This window comes from Budorcas taxicolor, chromosome 17 (assembly GCF_023091745.1).
Source record: "Budorcas taxicolor isolate Tak-1 chromosome 17, Takin1.1, whole genome shotgun sequence".
NCBI classification, from domain to species: domain Eukaryota; kingdom Metazoa; phylum Chordata; class Mammalia; order Artiodactyla; family Bovidae; genus Budorcas; species Budorcas taxicolor.
This window is the reverse complement of record NC_068926.1, coordinates 30,042,873-30,063,488: the sequence shown is the minus strand read 5'-3', so window position 1 is coordinate 30,063,488 and position 20,616 is coordinate 30,042,873. Positions and strand designations below refer to the sequence as shown.

Below are 20,616 nucleotides of genomic sequence, written 5' to 3'. Positions count from 1 at the left end.
TAAAGCTATTTGTGATGGTTTAATCTTAAAAGTAGAGGATGTAAAAAATCAGTTCACTAAATTTAGTGCTGTCTTACATAAAATTCATGGATACATGGATAGCTTGTAGAAACCATAAAGAGCAAGGGGAATTAATTTAAAACATTTAATATAGTGTTTCAGTTCAGTCGCTCAGTCTTGTCCGACTCTTTGCAACCCCATGAACTGCAGCATACCTGGCTTCCCTGTCCATCACCAACCCCTGGAGCCTATTCAAACTCATGTCCATCGAGTCGGTGATGCCATCCAACCATCTCATCCTCTGTCATCCCCTTCTCCCACCTTCAATCTTTCCCAGCATCAGGATCTTTCCCAATGAGTCAGTTCTTCACATCAGGTGGCCAAAGTATTGGAGTTTCAACTTCAACATCAGTCCTTTCAATGAATATTCAGAACTGATTTCCTTTCGGATGGACTGGTTGGATCTCCTTGCAGTCCAAGGGACTCTCAAGAGTCTTCTCCAACACTACAGTTCAAAAGCATCAATTGTTCGGTGCTCAGCTTTCTTTATAGTCCAACTCTCACATCCATACATTGACTACTGGACAAACCATAGCTTTGACTAGACGGACCTTTGTTGGCAAAGTAATGTCTCTGCTTTTTAATATGCTGTCTAGGTTGGTCATAGCTTTTCTTCCAAGGAGCAAGTGTCTTTTAGTTTCATGGCTACAGTCACCATCTGCAGTGATTTTGGAGCCCCCCCAAATAAAGTCTGTCACTGTTTCCATTGTTTCCCCATCTATATGCTATGAAGTCATGGGACTGGATGCCATGATCTTAGTTTTCTGAATATTGAGTTTTAAGTCATTTCTTTCACTTTTCATCAAGAGGCTCTTTCATTCTTCTTCTCTTTCTGCCATAAGGGTGGTGTCATCTGCATATCTGAGGTTATTATAGTTCACAATAATCTCTTTGTTGACCCAGGGATTGAACCCGGGTCTCCTGCATTGCAGGCAGATTACTTACCATCTGAGCCATAGGGAAATCCCTAGGAAAAACATACTGTTATGTATAAAATTGATAAGCTACATTATACATTATAATATACAGTACATAGGAATATAGCCACTGTTTTGTAATAACTTTAAATGGAATAAAATCCATAAATATGTTGAGTCACTGTGCTGTATGCCTGGCAATCTTGATTCCAGCTTGTGCTTCATCCATAATATATATATAGTGTTTAATATATATACAGTGTTTAATTCCTGAGAAACGGATGGAATTCTGTCTGGAGAGTCTGCAAATGGTTTGCCTGCATCTGAAATTTATGTTTTGGCCTTGGTGGGTTTCTGGGTACCAACCTGGTACCCACATAAAATGATTATGCTCTTTGAGTAAAGTCTCAGATATTTACCAAAAGATTTTTTTTTAATCCAGTGTTTTTGGAAAACTTGAATTTTTTCCATACTTAGTTTCTTGTTCTCATTTTCATTTCTAAATCAACTGTATTTTAAAGTCTGTGTGTGTGTATGTGTGTGTATAAACCTTCATGTGCTATAATTTCCAATTTTTAAAAATATGAACAAAAATAAAATTAAGCACAAATTAAGAAGACAGAAATCAATCCAATATATTGCTAAGAAATGTTGACTAGATTAACTTTCAGTTAGAAAGACAGTTATGGATTGGATTCAAAGGATATTCAGCTCTATGCTGTTTGTGTGTCATAAGTATACACAAAGATTGAAAGGTGAAAGGTTGGGAAAGGCTGTAAAACACTGATAGTAATAAAAAAGAATTGCTGTTGCTTTAAAAAATAGAATTTGAGGTGAAAAAAAAAGTATTTTGTTTTCACTGTCGTTAATATCTATCTTCCTTTTTATCCTCTAGACCTGATCCAAACACACTTCCGGCCCTCACACCCCAAATCAGCTTTAGCTAGTGCCTCTAGAGATCTTTGTGTTTAAGATGGGTCAAGTCAACATCATCTTCCCTGACAGCAATGGATCAGTCATTCTTTGTCTTGAAACATTCTTCTTCCTAGACACTGTTTGCTTAGTTCTCATTCAACTTCAAGGAGTCTTTTATTTGCTGCTTCTTTCCCATTTCCCCAGGCTTTGGATGCTTTAGCACTTAATCTTCAAATTTCTTCTTTCTGAGTCTCAGTAACTCTGCAGGTAATAGTATTTAGTTTCATGTTTTAAAATGGCATCCTTATACTAATGAGTGTCAAATTTATATGTATAGATTCCATCCTGTATTCTGAATAAATAACTGTGTATCAACAGTTTCACTTGGATATTTTATAAACATGTCAAACTTCATATGGTGAAAATTCAAAGTCTTAATTCTCACCCCTTTCCAAGGAATTCTGCTAGACTTCCACACCTCTATGATATGTTAACTGTATCTTTCTAGTTGTACAGGGGGAAAAAAATCTTGATATTATTTTTGATCTCTTTCTTTTTCAACCTCTTATTTCTTATTCCTTGGCAGATTATTTCCATTATCCTTTAAAATATACCCAGAACCTAACCACTTCTCATCTTCACTACTTCTATCACTCTTACAAAAGCTACCATCATTTTACATTGGTTAATTATAATAACTCCTAATCTTTCTCCTTCCTTTCATTCTACTTTACAGGGATCCAAAATTGTCTTTTTTATTTCTTTTTTTAAAAGATAAGATATCATTTATACTCAGTAAATTTCACTTTTTGCATATACAGATTTGGGAATTTTAACAAATACATAGTCTTGCAATTACCACCTACTCAAATTACAGCACAGTTCTGTTGCTGCTGCTAAGTTACTCTGCTCAAATTCTCCTATGTCTCTTTGTAGCCAACCCTATGCCTAGCCTTTGGCAGCCTGTTTTCTGTTTTCTACTCCTATAATTTTGCCTTTACCAGAATATCATATAAATGGAATTATATAGAGTGTAACCCTTTGTGTCTGGCTTCTTTTGTTTACTGTAATGCATTTGAGATTCACCATATTTTATGTGTCCTTTTTAATTGGTAAGTAATATTCCATCACATGGATGTAAGCAATTTACCATTAGTTGAAGAACGTGTGGCTTGTTTTTAATTTTTGGTGATTGTGAATAAAGATGCTATAAATATTTGCTTAATAGGTTTTGGTAAGACAATAAGTTTTCATGTCAGTTGGGTAAATACTTGGAGTGGGATTGCAGGGTCTTGTGGTAAGTGTTTTTAACTTTATAAGAAACTAATTGTTTTCCAAAGTGGCTATGTCATTTTGCATCCCACCAGTAATGTATGAGGGTTCCCATTGCTCCATGTCTTCACCAGCACTTGGTATTGCAAAGTTTTAAAATATTTTTGCCTTTTATTAGGTATGTAGTAGCAACCCACTCCAGTACTCTTGCCTGGCAAATCCCATGGACGGAGGAGCCTGGAAGGCTGCAGTCTATGGGGTCGCTAGGAGTCAGACACGACTGAGCGACTTCACTTTCACTTTTCACTTTGATGAATTGGAGAAGGAAATGGCAACCCACTCCAGTGTTCATGCCTGGAGAATCCCAGGGACGGGGGAGCCTGGTGGGCTGCCGTCTCTGGGGTCGCACAGAGTCGGACACGACTGAAGCTACTCAGCAGCAGTGTCTCATTATGACTAACAGTGGTGAGCTTTTTTTTTTTTTTTTGCTATTGGTATATATTTGGTGAAGTGATTGCTCAAGTGTTTTGAGATTTGTTTTTTTTCTTTTAGTTGTTTCCTTGCTGAGCTTTCAGAGTTCTTTATTCTAATCCAAGTCTATTACCTATATAATTTGCACATATCTTCCCCCAATCTAAAGATTGTCTTTTCATTTCTTAAGAATGCCTATTGGGAGTTCCTTGGTGGTCTAGTGGTTAGGATCCAGGACTTTCTCTGTTGTGGCCTGGTTTAATCTCTGGTTGGAGAACTGTGATCCTGTAAAAACTGCGTGGTGTGGCCAAAAAAAGAGCACCTTTTGAAGAGCAGAACTTCTTTTTTTTGGTTGTACTGGGTCTTTGTTGCAGTGCAAGGGGGTTTTTCTGGTCGCAGTGCACAGGCTCTGTAGTTTCAGTGCATTGATTTAGTTGCTTTGTGGCATGTGGGATCTTAATTCCTTGACCAGGGATTGAATCCACATCCCCTACATAGGAAGATAAATTCTTAACCATTGAACCACCAAGGAAGTCCTTATAACTGTAATCTTAAAAATCAATATGTGCCATCCACCTTTTTTCTCTTTTTATTTCCGAAATATTTTGACTATTCTAGTTGCCTTGCATTTTCACATAGATTATAAAAGTAGCTTATCTGTTAAGCTGTTTTTATTAAAAAATATAGCTTATCTATGTCTATAAAAACTCCAAATAGTATTTTGATAGGAATTGCATTGAATCTACAGTTTAGGAAGAATTATAAAATTTTAACAGTATTGAATCTTCCAGTCTATGAACATGATATACTTCTCCTTTTAAGTATTTGTTTGTTCTTCAGTGTTTTATAGTTTTTGTTGTGTTTTGTACACATTTTATTGCCCATGTCCCTAAGTATAGTATGATTTTGGTATCGCTATAAATGGTGCTTTAAAATTTTTATTATCCATTGTTTATTGCTATTATATAGAAATAGGATAGATATTTTTCATATTATTCTTTGTGATGTTAATTTTAAGTGTCAGCTTAACTGAATCAGAGGATACCCAGATGTCTGGTTAGACATTGCTTCTGGGTGTCTCTGTGATGCTTTTTCTACATGAGATAGTATCTGAATTGTTGGGCATGGTAGATTGTCATCCTCAGTCCATCATCGAACCCATTGAAGGTCTGAACAAAAATGTGGAGGAAGGAGGAATTTGCTCCTTTTTTGCTGTCTCATTGAGCTGCTGTTGCTGCTAGGTCGCTTCAGTCGTGTCTGACTCTGTGCAACCCCCTAGACAAACGTCTCATCTCATCTTGGGCTGGTATTTATATCATTGACTTCCCTAGGTCTCAGGCCTTTGGACTCAGAGCTGAATTACACCACTGGCCTTTCTAAGTTTTCAGCTTATAGATGACAGATTGTGGGATTTCTCATCCTCCATAGTCTTGTAAGCCAGTTCCTCATATTAAATCTTCTTTTCTATCCTAATGGTTCCTTTACTCTGGAGAATCCTGACTAATACAGTTTTGTATCCTGTGATATTGATAAACTTACCAGTAATAGTTCTAGTAGCTTTTTCTGTAGATTCTTTGATATATTTTACATTGATTGATTTCTGCATAGTCATGTTCTCTGTGAATAGCTGCAGTTCATTGCTTATTTTTATATATTTTCATTTATTGTCTTATTACATTGATTGGGAACTCCAACATGATGTTGAATAGAAGTTATAAGACATCCTTGCATTGTTTCTGATTTTAGGAGGAAAGCATTCAGTGTTTCACCATTAAGTATGATGTTAGTTGTAGATTTTATTTCCAGCGTACTGAGAGTTTTTAAAAAATTTTTATTTAATTGAAGGCTAATTACTTTACAATATTGTGGTGGTTTTTTACCATACATTGACATGGATCAGCTATGGGTGTACGTGTGTCCCCCATCCTGAACCGCCCCCCACCTCTTCCCCATCCCATCCCTTTGGATTGTCCCAATACACTGGCTTTGAGTGCCCTGTTTCATGCATCGAACTTGGACTGGTGATCTGTTTGACATATACATGTTTCAGTGCTATTCTCCTGAGAGTTTTTAATCATGAATGGATGCTGATTTTGGGTGGGGGGGTATTTTTTCTGGGTCTTTTGAAATGATTACATGTTTTGTTTTAATTAGCTTATTTATATTGTGAATTACATTGAATTATTTTCAAATAATGAGCCCAGGATAAACTTTATTCGACTGTGACATATTACCCTTTTTATACACTGTTAGATTCCATTTGCTTTTTTTTTTTAGAGGAATGAAGAATATTGGTTTTTCTTGGATTATCTTTGCTTGATTTTGGTATCAGGGAATACTGCCTCATAAATGAGTTACTAAACATACCCTCCTCTTCTGTATTTTGGAAGAGTTTGTATACAGTTGTTATTGTTGATTCCTTATGGGAGTGGTAGAATTTGCCAGTGAAGTCACCTGGGTCTGAAATTGTTGGAATGTTTTTAACTACTAATTAATTTTTTAAAGAGACATGGGCCTATTTAGGTAATCTAGGTTTTCTTGAGTGAACTTTTGTAGTTTATATATTAAAGAGTTTGTCTGTTTTGGGGGGTGTTTTTAGTAATATTCCTTTTTTATTCTTTCAATGTTTGTAGGGTCTTTAGAGATACAGGCATACCTCAGAGATATTATGGATTTGGTTCCAGACCACCATAATAAAGTAAATACCACAATGAAGCAAGTCACAAGAATTTTTGGTTTTACAGTCTGTATACAGTATGTGTATACTATACTGTGGTCTATTAAGTGTGCAATAGCATTATGTCTAAAATAAAAATGAGCATATCTTAGTTTAAAAGTATTTTATTGCTTAAAAAATATGATAACCATCATCAGAGTCTTCAGTAAGTTATAATAGTCCTTTTCCTGGTGGAGGGCCTCGCCTCAGTGTTGATGGCTGTTGACTGATCAGGGTTGTGGTTGCTGAAAGTTGGGGTGGCTGTGGCAGTTTCTTAAAATAAGAGAACTATCAAGTCCACTGAATTGGTTGACTCTTCCTTTCATGAACAATTTCTCTGTGACATTTAATGCTGTTTGATAGCATTTTACCCACAGTAGATCTTTCAAAATTGGGAGTCAGTCCTCTCAAACCCTGCCACTGCTGTATCAACTAAGTTTATACAGTATTCTAAATTCTTTGTTGTCATTTCAACATTCTTCACAGCATCTTCATTAGGAATAAGTAGATCTTATCTTAAGAAACCACTTTCTTATGAGATTACAGCAATTTAGTCACATCTTCAGTCTCCACTTATAATTCTAGTTCTCTTCCTATTCCCACTGGTTGGGACTACACTTTGAAAATAGTACTTTAGCCTAATTCTTGAAATATCAGTCTTCTCTGATAAACTTTTCTCAGAAACTGTATGGTAGACAATCACAATTGATATTCCCAAAGAGTAGATGGCCTGGTCTTCTGTGTTTTAAAGCTTTTTTGAGGTATAATTTCCACAAAATTAACTCACTTGAAGTGTATAGTGTGATTAATGTCAGTAAATTTGTATATTTGTACACCAGTGCCATAATCTAGTTGTTTTGTTTCTGTTTTTAAAAATTTATTTGACTGTGCTGGGTCTTAGTTGCAGCACATGGGACCTAGTTCCCTGACCAGGTATCAAACCCAGGCCCCGTGATTAGGAATATGAAGTCTTAGCCACCATATTCCCTTGGGGTCGGAAGTCCCCCATAATTATTTTTAAATTGCATCATGCTGAAAGTTACCTCACAATCATTTGCAGTCAGTGTCAGCACTCAATTTCAGTCTGATATAACCAATGATCTGCTTTTGGTCTTTATGTTTTTGCATTTCCTAGAAACTTCATATAAATGGGATATATGATTTGTAGTCAATGTGTCTGGCTTCTTTCAACTAATATAATATTTTTGACATTAATCCATGTTGTTGCTTATGTTAGTACTTCTCTCCTTTTTGTAAGGTGTAGTGTTCTGTAGTATGGACATATTTCATTTTGTTTATCCATTAAATAGTTGTATATTTGGGTTTTTTTTTCCACTTTTGGCTATTATGCAAAATGCTATTTTGAACATTCACATATAAGAGATGGCCCATGATTTTAATTAAAAAGAAGTTATAATATCTAAATGATATTTGTATGTCATCTTTGTATTTTATAAAAAAAATTCTTTTTAATATATTCTTATTTCCTAACTAGTTATATTTCTAGTAATGTAATTTTCATACTGAATATATTTTATGTACTTGCAATTTTCTTAACTATTTTTGGTAATTTTTTTGTCAAAATATTATAAATTGGTAAATGATACACTATACAAATTTTTTAAAATGTTTCTTTTGAGATAACAAAAAGTACTCTATAGATCTTAATCTTCATAACATTGATATATCTGCTCTTGGTGATGGGTCAAATTCAGGCCGAATTCAACTTGGAATAAAATCAATGTAAAAGTGAAATAAAACTTTAACTTTTTAATATGAAAATGTTCAGATAAAAATAAAAGCAGAGAGAACTGTTGATGAACTCCCATGTACTTATCTTGGGCTTCCCCTTGTGGCTCAGCCATGAAAAATCAGCCCATAATGCAGGAGACACAGAAGACTCAGGTTCAGTCCCCTGGATCCGGAAGATCCCCTGGAGAAGGAAATGACAACCTACTTCAGTATTCTTGCCTGGAGAATCCCATGGACAGAGGAGCGTGGAGGGCTATAGTCCCTGATATTTGGACTCTCTCTTTGAGAGAGTTGGACAGGACTGAAGCACCTGAGCATGTTTACTGGTGTTATCACTGAGTTTAGATGTTATCAGCCAGATCTATTCATCATAAAGTTTTCCTTAATTTTTTTTTCCCCAAGGCTTTTGTTGCTAGAGCAGTTTTAGGCTGATGGCGAAATTTAGAGGAGGGTACAGAGATTTCACGTTTACACCCTGACCCTAGCTTACTTGCTATTACCCATCTGGTGAAAGAGGTTGCCTCCTCAGAGCAATAGCCCACATCAGAGTGGTACATTTGTTACTATTGATGAGCCTACATTCACACATCATAATCAGCAGAAGTCCATAGATACATTAGCATTTACTTTTTTTTTTTTTAGTTTCTGTTTTTCTTATTCTTTTAAAAAAGTTTTTAATTTATTTTTGGCTGTTCTGGCTCTTTGTTGCTGTGTGTGAACTTTCTGTATTTGCAGTGAGTGGGGCCTACTCTAGTTGTTGTGTGAGGGCTTCTCATTATGGTGGCTTCTCTTGTTGCAGAGCATGGGCCCTAGGCTTCGGTAGTTGCAGCATGTGGGCTCAGTAGTTGTAGCTCCTGGGCTTAGTTGCTCTGTGACATGTGGAATCTTCCCAGATCAGATATCAAACCCGTGTCCCCTGCATTGGTATGAGGATTCTTAACCACTGGACCACCAGGGAAGTCCCAGCATTTACTCTTGGTGTTGTATATTCTGTTGATTTGGATAAATGTATAATGAAATGTAGTCATCATTATAGTGTCATATATAGCATTTTCACAGCCCTAAAAACTTGCGCTGGATTCTACCTATTCATCTCTGCTACCAGCCCCTAGAAACAACTGTTTGGTTTTTTTTTTTATCATCTCCATAGTTTTCCTTCTCCAGAAGGTCAAATAATTGGAATTTTGCAGTGTGTAGCCTTTTCAGATTGAATCCCCTCACTTGGTAATATGCATTTAAGGTTCTTTTGTGTCTTTTCATAGTTTGATAGCCCATTTCACTGAATAACTATCCATTGTCTGGCTATATGACAGTTTATTTATCCATTTACCTACTGAAGGACATCTGGTTGCTTCCAAGTTTGGGCAGTTATAAATAATACTGCTTTAAATATCCATGTGCAGATTTTTGTGTGGACGTAAGTTTTCAGCTCCTTTGGGTAAATACCAAGGAGGGTGACTGCTTGATGGTATGTAAGAATATGTTTAGTTTTGTAAGAAACTTCCAAACTGTCTTCCAGAGTGGCTGTACCATTTTTCATTTCTACACTACCACCGTGAATGAGAGTTCCTGTTACTTCATATTCTCATCAGCATTTGTTAGTGTTGTCCGTGTTCTGGATTTTGGCCAGTCTAATAGATGTGTTGCAGAATCTCATTGTTGTCTTACTTTGCAGTTCCCTGATGATATCTGATGTGGAGTATCTCCGTGTGCTTTTTGCCATCTATATCTCTTCTTTGGTAAGGCTTCTGTTAGGTCTTTGGTCCATTTTCTTATCAGGTTTTTGTTGTTATTGTTGTTGAATTTTGACGGTCCTTTGTATATCTTGGATAATAGTCCTTTATCATATGTGTGTTTTACAAATACTGTTTGACATTCTGTGGCTTGTCTTTTTATTCTTTTCAAAGTGGTGTTCTCAAAGCCGAAGTTTTTCCTTTTACAGAAGTTAGTATAGCAACTAACTTATATTTCTTTCATGGGTCGTTAAATCTCTCCTCAGCATTTTACCAATGATTTTAGCAGATATTGATGAATATTTTCCTGATCCTCTATTTCACTAGAGTTGCAATATAGTCATCTTCTAATTTTGTTATTCCTTTTATGTTTCTTAACCTAGAATTCTGTAAGGAAGAATTTTTTCTTTTAATTAACTCTTTATTTAGTCTGGAATTCAGTTTACAAAAAAGACAGGTTAAATTCTTTTTTCTTTCCTTATATTCTATTGATCATTTTCAGAATAATGAGTTGGTGCCATAGCAGCCTAGAAATTTGATTAAATTTTAAAGTAACTATTTTGAACTCATGGGGTCTGTTTATTTGATGTTCTTAGGCCAATTCAGTCATTGTTTTGACTGGCAGTGTCTCCTAAAGTTTGCTGCTATATCTCCATGAACCATGCTAATATTTTCATTTTTAACTTCATTGCTTTCTGGCTCAAGATTTCCTAGGCTTTTATAATACTTTGTGCTTCCAACTTTTTTTTTTTAAGGAGACTGATCAGTGGGAAGTGGAATTTAGAAGCCATAATCTATATGCTAGGAAGCTTACTATTTCTGGGTTGTTACTGCTCCTTTATCTTTGAATATTTCTTTTACAAGGGCACTGGATTTACCATATTTTTCAGTGTATGCTCCTACTTTTAACCCCTGAGATTGTGTATCATCTTACCATACAGAAAAATACCATTAACACAATTCAGTTAAGTTTTTCAGTCATTGGATGGGGATATACTTTTTCCTAGGCACAATTGTAGATCCCGGTGTACATATATAGATTGTGGCCCTTGCTTTCAGAGAAGCACTGAGATTTACTGCTAGCATTTAATGGAAGATGTATAAGAAAATAAATTTCAATTTAACAAATCTAAAAATAAATGGATAAAAATGCAGAGGTGGCACAAAAAAAATTGATTAATGATTAATTCTTTTGGCAGAAGATGTTTGAAGAATGCTACACATTCCCAGAGAAAGTACTCAGCATTTGTGCTGGATTTTAAAGGAATGATATGAGTCTAGTTGGGTGTAAAAAGATGAGGGAAAGGGACTTTTAGATACAGGAAAAAGCATATGAAAAGATATGATGCAAGAAAACAAGAGCAACAGAAAATAGGAATAACAAGTAGGTTGCTATTTGGGGCACCAAGATTGAAATGGAGAATGACAATAGAAGCAAAACTTAAGCAAAATAGGAGAGTATTATATGCCATGATAAAGAGCCTATGCCTCTCCTAGAGGCAATGGGGAAAAACCTGAAAATTTTTAAGCAGAAATATGAAATGACCTAATTTGCTTCTCAGAATAATTATTCTGGCAACAGTAAAGATAATGGACTAGGAAGGAAAATACCAAGATAGTGAGACTAGGTAACAGAGTGGGTTTGTTCCCTTTTGAGTTTACAAACTTGTGTCTAAATAGTACTTGGAATGTATTAGGTACTCAGTAATATTTGTTGAGTGAACAAAAGTTTATTGTATGAATCAAAAGAAGTTGATAAGTCTGAATAAAAACCACATAGAAATAGAGCCTGCAGTTTTGACACTTTAACTTGGTTTGTTTGCTTGCTTACTTAGTGTTTTACCTTCAGATTTTCACAAAATAATTAATAAAAACAACCCAACAGAAAAATAATCAAAAGGATATGAATGGCAAGCTCACACAAGGAAAATCTGAGTGCTGACTATATAAAAATATGCTCAGCTTCACTAGTAGCCAAAGAAATGCAAATACCTTTTAAATCCCCTGAGATGGAAAAATATTTAAAAGTCTAAGCAAAACCTAGCCTTGACCAGGATAACTGCTAGTCAAAGTATGAATTGGTGAAACCACTATAGAAAGCAGATTGGCAAACAGTATTTAGTAAACCAGAAGATGCACATTGCGCTTGACTCAGTATTTCCATTTCAGATATAAACCCTAGAGAAATACTCATACTTGTACAAAGAGACATGTTCAGCAATGTTCACTGCACCACTATTGATTATACCAAAAATGTGAAAACACTGTCTTCAGGAGAATGAATAAATTTTAATATTTTGTATACAACATGATATTCTGCCGTGTAAATGAATAAACCAAAGCTGTATGAATAGAACTTGAGTAATGGTCACAAACAAAATATTGGCTGAAAAAGCCTGCAAAATGATATTATACTGTGATGCCATTTATATCAAGTTAATTATGCAAAATAATATTACTACATATATAGAGTAATAGATAAAAATATCAAATATAAGAGCCTGGTTATCTCTGAGGAGGAAAAACAAAATGGGATTAGGAAAGGTTATTAGGCATATTTTTCTTTAAAAAAAAAGTTTGGAACAAAGAATTAAAATTTAGTTATCTAGATGATGTGTAGACAAGTGTTTTTTCTTTTTAAATTTTTTCTTGTATATTTGAAATATTTCTAATGAAAAAAGTACTCTGAGAATAGAGAATTTCAGAATTATCCTTGTTCTCAGTAATAAAATAATTTTTCTAGCATTGAAATACTTTTAACAGTTTTTTTTTTTTTCGCAGATTTGACTGATGAATTAGCTCAGAAGCTGTTTGATGTTTCAGAAGAATCTTCAGCAACAATGGCCCGTTCATTGCCCACAGCAGTTCCAGAATCTCCCAGAATTTACCCTGCAAGGACACCCAAGACACCGCGAACACCTCGATTACAAGATCCAAACAGAACACCAAGATTTTATCCTGTTAAAGAACCCAAAGCTATTGATGTAAAGGTATACAGAACACCAAAAATATAAAGCCTACATTTTGTATACTTCACCATTACAAAATGAAACTTTTTTAGTTTCTATCACAATAAAAAAATTGTATTTTAAGTTGCAGGAATTCGTTAAAAAAATGGTATTTTACCACAGTGATGTCTTCTCAGGTTAAGGAATAACTTCTTTACAATGGATAATGTTAATTAAAGATGATCAGAATGTATAATAAAGAATCATTTTAAGCTGTGTTTTCTTTAATCCTTGTTTTGAAACCTTAGCCATGCTAAGTTTTGTAACTTGTATGTGAGATGTTTGAGTTTTGTGACTTCATATGATTTCATAATGTGTCATCTACAGTCTGAAACTGAGTTGGTTTATAGTCAGAGGGTTTTAATTTACTTGTGAGGTTCACACTACTGAAAGTAATTGCAATGTTTGACTTCTTTTTGCTTAGAGTCCAAGAAAGAGAAAAACAAGACATAGTACAAATCCCCCTGTAGAGTGTCATGTTGGGTGGGTAATGGACTCCAGAGATCACGGACCAAGAACATCCTCTGTCAGGTACTGTATCTGTCAAACATTGCTTTGTTCTTGATTTTAAGTTGACTGGAAACAGTTAACTAATTAGATATTTGGGAACATTTAAAAATTGATATGTTTGCAAGTTATAGAACAAGGAAAATAGTAAAAAGAAGCCAAAGAAGAGGAAATAAGTGGGACAGTTTTACAATAAGTATGTTAAGGAATAATTCAGTAGGATAGTTATTTTTTTTTCCCCTTTTTGAAGTAATTTCCACAAATGTGTGCTCTTAGATTAAAAATATTTAGGTCTATTAAAGTTATTATCTTTGGAAAGATTCCAGATATTTTGTGGCACAGTAGGTTCTTAGTGAGTTAATGTGCTAAACAATCTGTTCAAACTATGTAAAGGATATGGAAATAAAACACATTAATATTTTAGAGTTTTTCCTTTGGGGGAAAATAATTTAGATTAGCTGGTTATTTTTCTTTTAGCTTTAATTTTACAAAAGACTATTATTTATCTGAAAAGAGATGACAGAATGAACTTTTACTATGCCAGTTAAATACATTATAAAAATATGGTTATGCTATGTCCTGTACAGTGATTGCAGAGGTAAGTTACTATTGCTTTGTGTTTCTTGAAAACCTGTCTTGCATTTCTATAGATATTTTCAAAATAATTATCTAATCAACTTTCTAATTGGAAAATGAGTTTTAGGAAAACAAATCTTTTTTGACTGGTTACTATAAGGGAAGAATTAGTTTTATTCAAAGAAAAACTAGAGAGTTTATCATGATCTGAAAATCTCGAAGTATTTCTTTTCAGGGATATTCATGTGATACTTTTCATTTTGTTCTCATTAGATATATTTTCCTTAAAAGATAAAATGTCTATATGCTCTTCTTGCACATCTATTGTCTACTTAGTTATTTTGTATTCTAAGTCATTTTCAGAGTTTGTTTCTTTAATTATTATTTTTTATTGGAGGAGTATGTTTAGAGATAAGTAGATAATGATGAAAAATGTTGCACTGATATATAGCAGAGAAGACGATATATATAGTCCCTGCCTTTACAAACCTTAATTTGGAGATGGCAGACAAATATGTAATTACAATAATGAGGGGTGAATTTTTTTAATTAACTTACCTTGTAGAGTTTTAGTTACAAGCAAAATTGAGTGGAAGGTACAGAGTTCCCTTATACCTTTTGCATTGCCTGCCTCCCTCACCATAACCTTCCCCACTATAAACATTCATATCTTTTTAAAAAATTTATTTATTTTTAATTGAAGGGTTATTTAATTGCTTTAACAAATCTTTTGACCAGTTATATTAATGTAAGTATTGATTGGATTTAAATCTGTCATCTTGTATTCTATTTGTCTTATCTATTCTTTTTCTTTTTTCCTACTTTATTTTGGATCAGCTTGGTTTTTGTAATGATTCTGTTTTATCTCTACTATTGGCTTGTTGTATCTCTCTCTCTTTTTTTAAACTAGTCTTCTAGGGTTTATAGTGTACATTATAACATATAATCTCCTTTCAAATGATACATCATTACATGTATAGGATAAGAACCTTACTATAGTAAAGTTCCATCTCTTCCCATCCTTTGTTATTATTATTTTTTAGACAATAAGATTTTAAAACAATTAACAGGAAAAAGGAAGTTTGAAAAATATTCTCATTTTTTCCATTTACAATGCTCTTCATTTCTTAAATATTTCTTGTGCTGGTCTATTGGCAATGAATTCTGTTAGTTTTTATTTAACAAGAAATGTTTAATAAAAAATTAAATTGAATTTAAAAGTAAAGCTGAAAGAAATTAAACATTCATTTAAAATAACAATGATAAATATTCTATATTAACATAAATAAACATTTTAATGAGATACAGTTCTCAAAACAAAAGATTCCTGAATAAAGTGGTATTTGTCTTAAAGTTTTACATATTTGTTTAATGTTTTGTTTTATGTGAGATGACTGGATTCTCATATGTTTCTATATTCAGTCTTGTCATTTGTGGGGTTTTTTTGTTGTTGAAATAGAATAATAAAATCCAGGGAAGGGAGACATGTTTTAATAGCCTTTTCAGATAATTAAAATTTATTCTTTGATATTATCCAAAGTAGGTATTCTTTGATTTTATCCAAAGTTGAACAAGTGGTAGTTTTGAAAATATTAGTTGCAATATGGAATCTGAAACCATATGTTAATGACTTTCTTATACTCAGTGAAGTTTTCATACTATGTTACATTAAAATCCACTGGACTTCTTCCACTTTGAATGGCTCTTTTGTCATGCATGCTTTTGTAACATCATGAGTCATTGGTCACCTGGAAAACTTGATTAACTTAGTTATGCAGACTTCTAAATGATGACATATCTCAAAATAAAATTTCAAAGTAATCACATTTTAAAAAGTCACCCCTGAGGAGGAGAAGGAGGAAAAGAGGAGGGGAAAGAGGAAGCAAGAGAAAAGAGAGAAGAAAGAGAGAAGGAAACACCATGAATGTCCAACAATAGGGCATCAGTTACACATATTGCTTTCCAAAGATACAAAGAATTCTGCAACCATTAAAAAGTTATTGCTGGCTAGCTTACAGTATTTTCTTAAGAGGATCCCAAGAGAAAATACAACCAACACAAAATGAATGAGTATATCACACGTGCCTAACACACAGCGTTAAATATGTGATGAAGAGAGGAAGGCCAGCCTGGTGGGCAGGCACTGAGGAGTACACACAGTTCTGGATGTTTATTGAAACAAGGCCTCAAAACTGCAAGTGCAGAAGGAAGATTCTCAAATCTCATGATAGAGACCCCATGAGGGCAGCAGCATCTATCAAAGGTGATGTTGAAACCCCCACCAGGTGGAAGAAGTTAACTGTGTGCTGCCCATAAGCATAGATACCCCATACCCACTGGAACCAAAATTAACTCCTGACACCTCCCCACCAACCAGTCAGCAAAATGAGAACTAGCTGATCATGTACCCCACAATCCCCCACCCTCACCCTGTCTTTCTTTGTTGTTATTGTTGAAGTATAGTCAGTCTACAGTATCGTGGCAATCGCTGCTGTACGGCAAAGTGACTCAGTTACACATATATAAGTGCTGCTGTGCTGCACACATTTGTCGTGTGCTACTCTTTGCGACCCTGTGGTCTGTAGCCTGTCAGGCTCCTCTGTCCCTGGAATTTCCCAGGCACGAACGCTGGAGTGGGTTGCCATTTCCTCCTCCAGGGGATCTTCCTGACCCAGGGATTGCGTCTCCTGCATTGTCAGGGAGATTCTTTACCACTGAGTCACCTGGGAAGCCTATTATACATTCTTTTTTTTTCTTTTCATATTTTCCATTATGGTTTATCCCAAGCAATTGGATATAGTTCCCTGTACTATACAGTAGGACCTTGTTGTTTATCCATTTTAAGTGTAATAGTGTGGATATACCAACCCCAAACTCCCAGACCATCCCTCTCGCCCTCTCCTTCTACCTTGGTAACCACATATCTGATCTTGGTCTGCCTCACCCTGTCTTTAAAAACCTTTCTCTGAAAGCCATTGGGGAGTTTCGGGTCTTTGAAGCATTAACTTCCTGGATGCCTTGCTTGGTGCCTTAAAATAAACACACTAAGGAGAGTAATGTCAGGCAGATAACAGAGTGGGAAGGAATAGGTAGGTATCTGTCTCACCACTTAAACAACAGTTATATTTTCAGAAATTGTCTGTATCAACAGTTTTGGAACTCTACAGTCTTTTTAAACACTTAAAGCTTCCAGAGGAAAGCATGTTGGGTAAATTGTTGATATTGGTTGATGTCAGCCTTTTGTGTAGTAGCAGCTGTCTATCTTCCTCCACCCCCAGCCCTGTAACTGGCGTTTGGGAAGATGGCAACCCCCACTCTGGTATGACTTGCTGGATCCAAAATAGGCAATAAGGACTTTGTCCTCCAAATATTGGAGTTTGTATTCCGACTGCTGTTATGCCCAAGTTGCAAAATCTCCCAATGACCACCAGGGAGCCGATATCCGATGCAAAAGCAAGAGAGTTTTTATTACCAAGCTCGAGCTGGGGTTCCCACCGATACCGATGCAGCAGCTATAGGGAGGAGCCCTGAGCTCTGGGTTACATTTCTTATATAGGGTATTCTCGCCTGAAAAATTAAAAAAACTGGAGTCTCCGGGTCTGATTGGTCACTTTCTGGTGAAGGGTTAGGTGTTGAGTTCTGATTGGTTCTTTCCCAGGCTTGATTCGAATTTCCCAGGCTGGCAAAGGGTTCTGATTGGTTCACAGGTGGTGGGGTGAGGTCAGGGGATTTCCAAAGGCTCTTTTCCTGGAACCTTACAAAATGGAGTAGCTTTGATTCTTCACTGCTAACTGCTTCTGATCAACAAAGTTCAGACAGAGTCCGGTGGCCATTGTTTCTTCCACACTGGCTGAATGTCTTTTTTTTGTTTTGACATTCAAAAGCAACCACTAATGGAGGGAAATTTAGAAAACGATCACCCATGCCCAAGAAAAGATGTAGGCTCAGAAAAAGATCTAAGAGATTTTAAGCTTTCACCTCAGACTTACCTCAGCACAGAATTACCCTACAACAGTTGAGAAAAAAAAAAAAACAGCAAACCCTGGGCAAGAGGGAGAATTTGATTTCCAGAGTTACCACAGTATAAGATTCAAATTTTCATTGTTAAATAACAAAAAAATCACAAGGCTTACAAAGAAATAAAGTATGGTCCGTTTGAAGGAATAAAATTAATTGATGAAAATGTACCTAATGAAGCTCTGATTCCCATTTTTCTTAATCAGAGTCTTTAAAACTGCTGTTTTAAGGATACTCAAAGAGTTAAATAGATATAGACAAAGATGGCAAAGCAATGTATGAAGAAAACAAGATGACCAAGAGAGAGAAATTATATAAAGGAACCAGAAAGGAATTCTGCAGCTGAAAATACAGTAACTAAAATGAAAAATACACAAGGGGGTTCAAAAGTAGCTTTCATCAAGCAGAAAGAAAAGAATAAGCAGACTTAAAGATGGAACAGTTTAAATTATCAAATCTGAGGAACAGAAAGAATGAAGAAAAAGTCAAGCAGTATCTAAGGGATCTGTCAGATACATGAACTAGACCAGTACACACACTGTGGGAATCTCAGAAGGAAAAGAGAAAGGGGGCAAGAAGAATATTTGAAAGAATAGTGGCTCTCAACTTGACAGAATACATGAATCTACAGATCTGGTAACCTTAATGAACTTGAAGTAGGATAAACCAGAAGAGACTAACTTCAAGACACTTTATAATGACACTATTGAAAACCAAAGACAAAGAAAAAATCCTGAAAGCAGCACACGAGAAGATACTCATCATATACAAGGGATCCTTAGTAAGTGTATCAGCCAATTTCTCAGCAGAATCCTTGTAGGCCAAAAGCCAGTAAACTGATATATTCAAAGTGCAGGGGGGGGAAAAAACCTGTCAACTAAGAATTCTTTATCTGGCAAAACTGCCCTTCAGATTTGAAAGACAGTCAGAGATAAAGCCTGAAGGGGGAAAAAAGAAACAAAAGATACATTGATTTAGAAAAAAGAAACAGAACTGTCTTTGCTCACAGATGACATGATTGTTTATGTAGAAAGTCATAAATAATCAATATACTCCTGGAACTAATAAGCAATTGCATCAGCATTACAGGTTACATGGTTAACATACAAATGTGAATCACTTCCCTATGTACTGGCAATGAACTGGTAGAATTTGAAATTAAGGGCAAAATACTATTTGCGTGATCACCCTGCCCAAAATATGTACAAGATCTATATGAAGAGAAGTATAAAACTCTGATGAAAGGAATTTTTTAAAAAACTAAATAAATGGAGTTATATTCCGTGTTCATGGATAGAAAGAGTACTGTCAAGATGTCAGTTCTTCCCAACTAGATCTACATATTCAAAACAATTCCAATAAAAAAAATCCCAGGAAGTTATTTTGCGCATGTTAACAGACTGATTCTTAAATTTTTTGTGGAGAAGCAAAAGACCCAGAATAGCCAACATGATATTTAAGAAGAACAAAGTTAGAAAATTGATATAACCTGGCTTCAAGACTTACTGTAGAACTACAGTAATCAAAACAGTGTGATATTGGTGAAAAATTTGATAAATATATGAATGGAACAAACTAGAGAGCCCAGAAATAGATCCACATAAATAAAGTCAAATGTCTTTGACAAAGGAGCAAAGGCAATACAGTGGAGCAAAAATAATCTTTTTAACTAATGGTGCTTAGCACAATTGAACATTCATATGTAAACAAGTCTAAACATAGATCTTATGTGCTTCTCAGAAACTAACTCAAAGTGGATCAGAGACCTCACAAAACTATAAAACTCCTTGAAGATAACAGGAGAAAATCTGTGATCCTGGGTTGGATGTTGACTTTTTAGATATGATGCCAAAAGTGAAATATGTGAAGGAAGAAATCAAGAAGCTGAACTTGATAAAAGTGGAAAACTTTTGCTCTGTGAGTGACACTGACGAGAGAATGAAAAGACATGCCACAGAGTGGCAGAAAGTATTTATAAAAGACACATCTGAGAAAGGACTATTGTTTATGATATACAATAAAACTCAACAATAAAGCTCTTATAGAATTCTTAAAACTCAACAGTAAAACAAACAAAATTAAAAAGCACCTGTTAGAAAATGGGCCAAAGACCTATCTGGTACCTCTCCAAAGATATAAGATATACAAATGGCAAATAAGCACATGAAGATACTCCATCCACATCATATATTATCAGGGAATTGGAAAAGTGAGACAGCAATGAGATTGTACAACACACCTGTTAGAATGGCCAAATCCAGAACACTGACAACACTAATAAATGTTGGTGAGAATATGGATTAACAGAAACTCTCATTCACTGGCAATATTTTGGGATCTAAAATGGTACAGCCATTTGGAAAATAGTTTGGAAGTTTCTTACAAAACTAAACATACTCTTACATACCATCTAGCAGTCACCCTCCGTGGTACTTACCCAAAGGAGCTGAAAACTTATGTCCACATGAAAATCTGTGCATGGATATTTAAAGCAACTTTATTTATAATTGCCCAAATTTGGAAGCAGCCAGGATGTCTTTCAAGTGGATAAACTGATATATCCAGACAATGAAATAGTATTTGATAGTAAAAAAGAAATGAGCTATGAAACTATGAAAAGACATGGAAGAACCTTAAATGCATATTACTAAGTGAAAGGATTCAATCTGAAA

At 35.0% G+C, this 20,616-nt stretch overlaps 1 protein-coding gene across 1 annotated transcript in view; it reads left to right on the top strand.

Moving 5' to 3' along the window:
- The window catches only part of LARP1B (La ribonucleoprotein 1B), a 123,231-nt gene that overhangs the window by 79,443 nt on the left and 23,172 nt on the right, over positions 1-20,616 (top strand). Inside the window, exons 13-14 of the mRNA XM_052654583.1 lie at positions 12,618-12,826; positions 13,269-13,375. Coding sequence (XP_052510543.1) covers positions 12,618-12,826; positions 13,269-13,375 — 316 coding nt within the window. The remainder of the gene's footprint in view (positions 1-12,617; positions 12,827-13,268; positions 13,376-20,616) is intronic.